Below are 8417 nucleotides of genomic sequence, written 5' to 3'. Positions count from 1 at the left end.
GAGGTGACCAAAATTCGGTCTACGTAGTCTGTAGGTCCCATAGGAGATTTGCCCTTCTTTAATTTATATGCTGTTCTTTCTATGTATATCCTTGCAGACCTTTTTGGCGGCCAACCTACACGGGTAAAATTCTGCTCCCAAAAATCATAAAAACGACTCATGATTTCATGAGCCTAGTGCATTTTCGTTTTATAAAAATACACCATGATTTGTAATCATGATAGTATGATCCATTGTCTCGTAACGCTACCAATGCGTTACTTTTTTCTAAAATCATAAAGTTAAATCATATCTTTGAGATTTCGAATCACGGTTTTGGGAGCGCATCGCTTATGAGTCTGGTGGATTTCATAGGGCCATGAATCTAAATCATGTTATTGAGATTTCGAATCATGGTTTCGGATGCGCATCGCTTATGAGTCTGGTGGATTTCATAGGACCATGAAGCTAAATCATGTTATTGAGATTTCGAATCATGGTTCCGGGTGCGCATCGCTAGGACCATGAAGCTAAATCATGGTATTGAGGTTTCGAATCATGGTTTCGGATGCGCATCGCTTATGAGTCTGGTGGATTTTCTAGGACCATGAAGTTAAATCATATCTTTGAGATTTCGAATCATGGTTTCGGGTGCTCATCGCTTATAAGTCTGGTGGATTTCATAGGACCATGAAACTAAATCATGTTATTGTGATTTCCAATCACGGTTTCGGGTGCGCATCACTTATGAGTCTGGGGAATTTTCTACGATCATGAAGCTAAATCGTTGGAACTGCAATTTACTATTTTATTGTGTTGTTTCACTTCAGCTCAAACATGAGTGAGTGGTGTTACCGTGCATACTTTCTTTACAATACTTGATGCAAAACTAGATTCCTGTCAAATTAGCAGCCATGTTGGAAGTGATTTAGTTGTGACACAATTACTACGGAGAATCGGACACTGTCAAAACGGTGCCTGCGTCGTTTGATGATGCCGAAAAAAGAACAGAAGGATGCGGTCGGGACGGTGCTGGTGTTGGAACAGGAATGAAGCCGTAACGGGATTGGACGGATCCGGGTGAGGATTGACAACCGCAGCGGATACTGTCGGGACGGTGCCTGCGCCGTTTTATGCAGCCGACAAGAACGGAAACATGTAGTCGAGATGGGGCTGGTGTCATTTGACGGCGGCGGAACTCGAACAAACGAAGCTGGAACGGAATTGGACGGAGCTGAAACGAGAACGATGGCGTGCAATCGACTTTAAGAATGAGTGAAGAAAAAACATAAGAAAACATTTTCGGCACATTTTTTACTTACCAGTTTCTTTGGCAGAATGTTTTCACTAGGAACACATTAGATCGCTAAGAACACAAAAACTAATAATACAATAATCACTGAAAACTGTATTCCCATTAAAATAATTACATTTTTTCACCATTCACCAGCGATGCCACACACTGAATGACAACGTTTTATAAGGAGTGCGGAGTGCGCGTAACGCTTGATAATTTTCATGAGTTCAAGCTCATAAAAATGGCTGTAACGAATCATGATATTGGTTGCTCGGATAATCATCATGAGTTCGAGCTCAGAAAAATGATTGCAACGAATCATGATATTAGCTGCTCAGTTTATGGAATTATGATTCGTGATCATGATTTCATAAAATGACAAACCTTTATGTTTCATGATTTGTGAATCATAAAAACAGGATCGGATTTGTTTCCGTGTATCAATCACATTTTTTCACATTTAAGGAATGTTTTTTTTTTTAAGTTACACTGTTATAGAGTTTTATCACCAAATCGTCTATTCCTCATTAAAAGATTTTTTCTTTTTCTAACTATAAATAGTTATTTATGCAACAAGTTGCAAAATGATGATTTTTTCAGCACGAGTTGTACGTTTATCCAACGAGGCTTGCCAAGTTGGATAAATACGACGAGTGCTGAAAAAATCGAGTTTTGCAACGCGTTGCATACAAAGTTTTTTGTAATTGCAAAAATACCCGTACAGTATAATCTCTCTAGCCACACAAACGTGTATCAGCAGCAACCACGTGCGAGCCTCCATGCGCGACAGGACGTAGTGCATATAGTATTTTCTTTGATCAGGTAGGCTATGGTAGGCTAACTGTCGCAAGTTTTCAAGCTCCCGTCGTCGTCATGCCGCATCATAAGCAAAAGCAAAAGTAGGTTCAGTTTCTGTTTCTACGCCTGATTGGCAGTTCAAATCAGAATCTGAATCGTCCTGATTCGGATTCGAACTGCTCAGTGCATGTAGAAGCAGCAACTGTATTTACGTAAGTAGCGATACTTAACAAAAAGTGTGTGCTGGCAAAAGTGCAGAAAAGTACTACTTTTCAGCACTCTAAAGAGTGCCGAAAAGTACTACTTTTCGGCACCTTTGCTTCAGTGAAGAAAAGTAGGCCGTTTTAACATTGTTTCCGCGAGTGAAAAGTAGGGGAATTCGCAACGCAATTACAAAAATGTTCTTTCCGGGCCTATTTTGCAATTTGTATTATTTTATCTCACCTAATGATCATTAGACTTATTAGTGATACTTTGACCAAATGTCTTTTCGGCCTAATGAGCCAATATCGATAGCCAGTATTTGAAGGACCCTTGCTGACAGCTCTATCTCATACAAGATCATCTCTAATACGTATTATTCCATTATTTTGTTTTAAGGTTATTCTTTACAATGATATCTTCTGGTATTAAAGCTGTCAGTAATGTTATTAAATTAGTAAAAATATACAATACCCATCATCAGAATAACCCATCTAAAAATATGCTTTCGGGGTAGTGGCCCATTCGGGGTAGTGGCGTTCGGGGTAATGGCTTTCGGGGTTGTGGCGTTCGGGGTAATGGGGTAGAACCGCCTGCGGTATATAATTCGTGCATGGTGGCCTCACAATTGGATCTCCAACGTGGGTCGGCCACACTCTACGCAGGGGCGGAAAAGAAATCTGTAAGCAAGCGTTAGATTGGAAGCAGGACATCGCAGCAGAGGTAGACCCAGAGGCTCATGGCGGCGCAGCCTCAAAAATGAAATCAAGCAAGTCGACAGAAATTTGACCTGGTCAAGGCGATGGCTGACAATCGCCCAGGATGGAAAATTCGACCCTCTGCACCACCGTGGGTGCCCAGGACTGAAAGTATGTAAGTAATGGCTGAAACAGCTCCCTCCTCACACCAAAAATTCCAGCAGACGACGTTTAGAAGTGAACTAGGGACACCATATGGCGATCCTGGTCCGACTAATGGCGGCTGGACAGAATTCCATTCTCAAGGAAGGCCTTACTTTGAAGGTTCCCCGCGGAACATACGAGGAAGGCTTCAACCTGGGATGAAAATGAGAACATAATGTGACATGCTTTGAAGCAGCGTGCGATCGACCAGATTTGATAGCTAAAGTGTTCAGGATGAAGCTCAACGAGGAGGAATCGAATGAATGAATGGTTACGAATGCATCTCAATGAGCTATTTTTATGCGTTTATGAATTTAAATTTTTCATGCCGGTGTGTTGGATGACGAGATCGAAGTAAACAGTGACCGTGAGTGCGTGTGGTTTTTTACGTTTGACAGATAATTTTTCGTGTGAAATGTATGAGCCAATTTTCGCGATTTGGCTGATGGTCCGACTGGCCCTACGCCACCCGGATTATAGATTAAATGGAAATAGAATGTTTCGGAGGGTGTTAGACGTGGTGAATCCGATTGCATTGCGGCAATCGTCGTTGTTTCGCGTGTGTCCATATCGATTGTCGGATCGCGGTCGTTCTCAGTTTTGGGGCGGCTAATGTGAGGCACCATGGTATTAAGTGATCGCAGGCACTATCAGTAGGATTCAGTTCTGGTCGCATGGCGCCTTTTCTTTGGCTGGACACCGGAACCCAAGTACGTGGCTGACGATCGTGTGATATGCTGTGGAACTCTCACTCGGAAGCTGCGGAGCGACTTCCCACAATAATCAACTATTTTTCAAAAGTATTCGGTTGAATTCAATTATTCAATCGAACCGTAATCAACTATTAATTAAATAATCATATCTACTTTTTACTAATGTTTACTTTTTCAGCGTTAACCAGGTAAATGAATAAACTAATTTATATCAATTTGTCATTCGATTTTTCGCCAAGGAAAGCATCCCATTAAACCCCATCCACATCCAACTCCAGATATCTATGAAGTGTCCCAAGTTCTCGGACATATTCTGAGTAGATATCTAATCAACATTTCCTCCCCATCCCCGCTGATCGTAAGGACCTGGCCAGGTGTCAAACAAAGAGATAGTTCGATGCAAAATTTGTCAAGTCCCAGGCAACTTTTCTGGCGCATTAAACGTCTCTATTGACAGCCACCCCAGGATGTGTACGGTCGGCTATGCTATGCTATGCTATGCTTATGAATTTAATTTTTCATGCCTATTAATATGAGTACTTAATTATATGAGATAGTAAAACACCAATTCAGAAGCTGATTGCTAGAATGTTGTTATAAACAAGGATCAATGATATCCCGTTTTACGGTACCGAAACTTAAAAGCTTGGTTACATTTTATACGATCTAATTTGCATCGAAATTTTTTGCAACCGAAATTCAAGCAACAAAGACACTAGTAGGTACTATACTACATAGTGATGTTTTTACTTAGTTGTATACTACCGTATTACCCCGCTAATACGACACCGACTGTTGTCGAATAACCGGGGTAAACTTTTAGTTCGACAAACTGGTCACCCTACATCACCATGCTCATTGACATTTGGCAACTCTATTTTTGTTTTTGTTTTGATTTCCGGGTTTGTTATGAAACATAATTTCAACAGATATTGCGGCGATGCGGATGACAAGCTCGTTCTTTCTACGATTGTTGCCATCCCCAGTTCATTCCGGTTGGTCGCCAGGCGGTTTGGGTGTCGAATAGCACCAACTCAGAACTTCCGGAATTAGCGGCTGCAAGAGGAGCTGCTGCTGGTGGGAGTATAAGCGCAATATCAAACTGTTTTGCATTTACAGTGTACATCGCTGTGACATTTGAACACTTTTTAATTCGACATTTGTCGAATAAGCGGGGTACGAATTAAAAAGTGTCGTATTAAAGCGTGTCCAACCAGCGGGGTAAGACGGTATACGTGTGAATACGTTCAATAATAATAACTGTGAATGTCAATAACGATCTCGCTTTCGTAACAATCATCTTTTAATTACAGCTACACACGCAAACAAGTATACATGTTGACTCCCAGTGTGAACAACAGGTGAGTAATTATTTAGAACCCATTTTTGAAGATCACTTGTAAGCACGCGCGTCAGAACGAAATGAAGCTGATACATCCTGCGTTGAAGCCCAGACGCCAATGTCAAACCAGCTAACAGCTTCAACTTTTTTGGTTGCCCTGCAGTGCCAGCATCATAAAATATCCATCAATTAACTGCCCATCGAATCACCTGCCTGAAGTGTTCGAGTTATGAATAAATAGCGTCCGGTAACTCACACACGAACTAGAAGACGAGCGAGCCTCTCGCGAGTAGCTACTCCGCGCGACCACCATCGCCATCAATGACGCCACACACGAATGTTTATCAGTACCATAGAGATATGCTACGCCAGGTTGGCTTCGCATTCGCACACCGAGCCGACCGGCCACGTGCTTACCGCGCACCTATACCTATCGGTTCAATGGCTCCTTATGTGTGGTTATGTCTGTTTACCAACAAAAAGTAGTCTTCTTATTCGCGCACCGGGCGGCGGCTGAGGCGATCGATTCTATCGATTCATAAAGTGCTCTGCCAGTCGTTCGGCATCAGTGTTCCAGTGAGCAAGCATCTAGTAGCAACAGCAGCAGCAGTAGCAGTAACACCGATAATTTAGAAGGTGGGAAGCAGCTAATCAGTCAAGCGAAACCGCGAAATCCGTTAGCATTTACAACCATGACGTCATCGCGCGACGACGAAAGGTTCATTTTATACGGTGGACCTGATCCGGTGGAACATCTGCAAGATGGATCACTTGGAGCTATGATTGTTAAAGAATTGAGGGAGCATCCGGACAACGTCGGATTGGTTAGTATCGCTGCTAAGTAAACAATCAGTGAATCAGATAAAAATATCGTACTTTACAGATTGACCCCGAGAGTGAAGTTCAGCTTACGTACCGGCAAATCTTGGAGCAATCGGCACGAGTGGCATCCGGTTTAGCCAAACTAGGGCTCACCAAGTCCGATAATGTGGCTATCGTTAGCGAGAATTGCTTGGAGTACTGCTTTGCCATGTTCGGATCCATATTCGTTGCTGCACCACTTGCACTCTTGAACCCGGCCTATGTGGAAGGTAGGTTAGTCAGCGTTTTTTCATCCGACTGACTTTTTCGTCTATTATCGCGCACGCGATAAACCACCCATATCTAAAGCTATGTGTCGGTTGTTTTTGCTCCACACCAATCGATTGCGTTTGATTATTTCAGGTGAACTTCAGCATGCAATCAATTTATCGCAGCCCAAGATAATTTTCGTCTCGCCTAACGTACTAGAAAAAATTGTCGGCGTGATTCGGAAGATGCAGCTCAACGTAAAGGTTGTGTTGTTTGGAGATCACCCCAAGGTGTCCGCTTATACGGAAGTAATGAGATTCTCGAAATTAATCGATCCTACTTCTCCCGCTAGTAATTACACGCCTGAGGCGGTAGATGTTCAATCTCATGTAGCGTTGATTGTCCTATCCTCTGGAACTACTGGCCTACCGAAAGGCGTCCAGCTAACTCATATAAATATTATGACCACCGTGGCTCATTCTAAAGAGGCAAGCAAAATATTAGAACTACCAGATCAATTGGTTGCCCTAGCAGCTACTCCGCTATATCATGTGGTAGCCGGAGTCGGCCTCATCAACATGGTCACCAACAATTGCCGCTGCGTTCTAATGCCAAAGTTTGACGTACACTTGTTCCTCAACAGTATTCAGAAGTACAAGGTGAACCTCATGACGGTGGTTCCGCCACTGATGGTGTTTCTAGCGAAGCACCCCATAATCGACAACTATGACCTGTCTTCACTGATGACGCTGATCTGTGGTGCCGCCCCGTTGAGCAAGGAAATCGAAGATCAGGTCCGCGAGCGGTTGGGAATCGCTTTTATCCGTCAAGGCTACGGAATGAGTGAAACTACGCTTGGAGTGCTGATGCAGACTGGTTTCGAAAACAAAGCCGGTTGTGTTGGGAAAGTTCGACTGGGGCAGTGGGTTAAAGTGATTGATCCCGAGACGGGAAAGATCTTGGGACCAAACCAACGCGGAGAGCTGTGCTTCAAAGGCTCCCTTATCATGAAAGGCTACGTAGGGAAGGAACATGCCATCGATAAAGATGGCTGGTTGCACACCGGGGACATCGGTTATTATGACGAAGACGAAGATTTCTTCATAGTCGATCGCATAAAAGAACTCATCAAATATAAAGGCTTCCAGGTGCCTCCGGCAGAACTTGAAGCAATCCTTCTCAAACATCCTAAAGTGAAAGACGCCGCAGTGATTGGAATTCCAGACGAAAGGGTTGGTGAGCTGGCTACGGCATTTGTCGTTAAAGAGGATGACCAAGAAGTAACAGGTGCAGAGATAGTTCAATTTGTTGCCGAGCAGGTGTCACAGCAGAAGCAGTTGCACGGAGGAGTTCGTTTCATCGATGCCGTTCCGAAAACTTCTACGGGGAAGATATTGCGGCGGGAGCTCAGAGAGCTTGCTAAAAATACTCTTTCTAAATTGTGAGAAGCTGATGCAAAGCATGCGACAGTTGGGTGTGGGTTCAATGTAAATAAATTTTGTTGTTTTTTTTGTAATTTTCATCACCTTGCGTCCAATTATATAACTAATTTTGATAAAATCCGTCCAACTATCAAGTCAATTTAGATTGAACTGTTCTACTTTCCATCAACAGTAGTGATCAACGTCTATGAGCTTCTCCCCTACCTCGTTTGCCACGCTCTTTTGCCTCAATTAATTGTAACGCGAACATCAACGAATAAAAAATAATTCGCTCTAGCTTGTATACCTAATTAGAAGGCACACGGAAAGATCGATGTACACAGAGCAAGGAGTAACTTTCACGCAGCGATCGAAAAGACAAAAGATTTCATGCAAACTTGTGTGAAATTTTACGCAAATTTGTGTAACACCGGATCAGCACATTTTTTGTGCTGATCCAGTCGTACGCAAATATGAGTGAAAAATCTTTTGTCTTTTCGGAAGTTACTCATTCGCTGTGTACTTTCGTTTAAGGGTGCACAACCGCAAGCGTGTTGAGAGGTTGGCATTTAAGCAGAAAGAGAGATGGAATTGTGAATATAGGAGTGTTCATGGTGTGGGCTTCTAAGAACTAAAAACAACAGATTCTTTGACATATTGAATATTGCATCAATCCAGACCCTATTCTTTTGA

At 42.8% G+C, this 8417-nt stretch overlaps 1 protein-coding gene across 1 annotated transcript; it reads left to right on the top strand.

Moving 5' to 3' along the window:
• The first annotated feature begins 5372 nt into the window (after positions 1-5372).
• On the top strand, positions 5373-7814 carry LOC109400141 (luciferin 4-monooxygenase-like). Its single transcript, XM_019672628.4, has 3 exons — positions 5373-6056; positions 6116-6323; positions 6457-7814. The coding sequence occupies exons 1-3, from the start codon at positions 5925-5927 to the stop codon at positions 7746-7748; spliced, it is 1632 nt and encodes a 543-aa protein (XP_019528173.3). The 5' UTR covers positions 5373-5924; the 3' UTR covers positions 7749-7814.
• Positions 7815-8417: the final 603 nt, after the last annotated feature.

This window comes from Aedes albopictus, chromosome 1 (assembly GCF_035046485.1).
Source record: "Aedes albopictus strain Foshan chromosome 1, AalbF5, whole genome shotgun sequence".
Taxonomy (NCBI): Eukaryota; Metazoa; Arthropoda; class Insecta; order Diptera; family Culicidae; genus Aedes; species Aedes albopictus.
This window is presented reverse-complemented; position numbering and strand designations above follow the sequence as displayed.

Bases quoted from the DNA above. Each gene is read 5' to 3' on its own strand.
- LOC109400141 (XM_019672628.4), top strand. From the start codon at position 5,925: ATGACGTCATCGCGCGACGACGAAAGGTTCATTTTATACGGTGGACCT. The intron at 6,057-6,115 runs GTTAGTATCGCT...CGTACTTTACAG, and splicing joins ATCCGGACAACGTCGGATTG to ATTGACCCCGAGAGTGAAGT. The intron at 6,324-6,456 runs GTAGGTTAGTCA...TGATTATTTCAG, and splicing joins GAACCCGGCCTATGTGGAAG to GTGAACTTCAGCATGCAATC.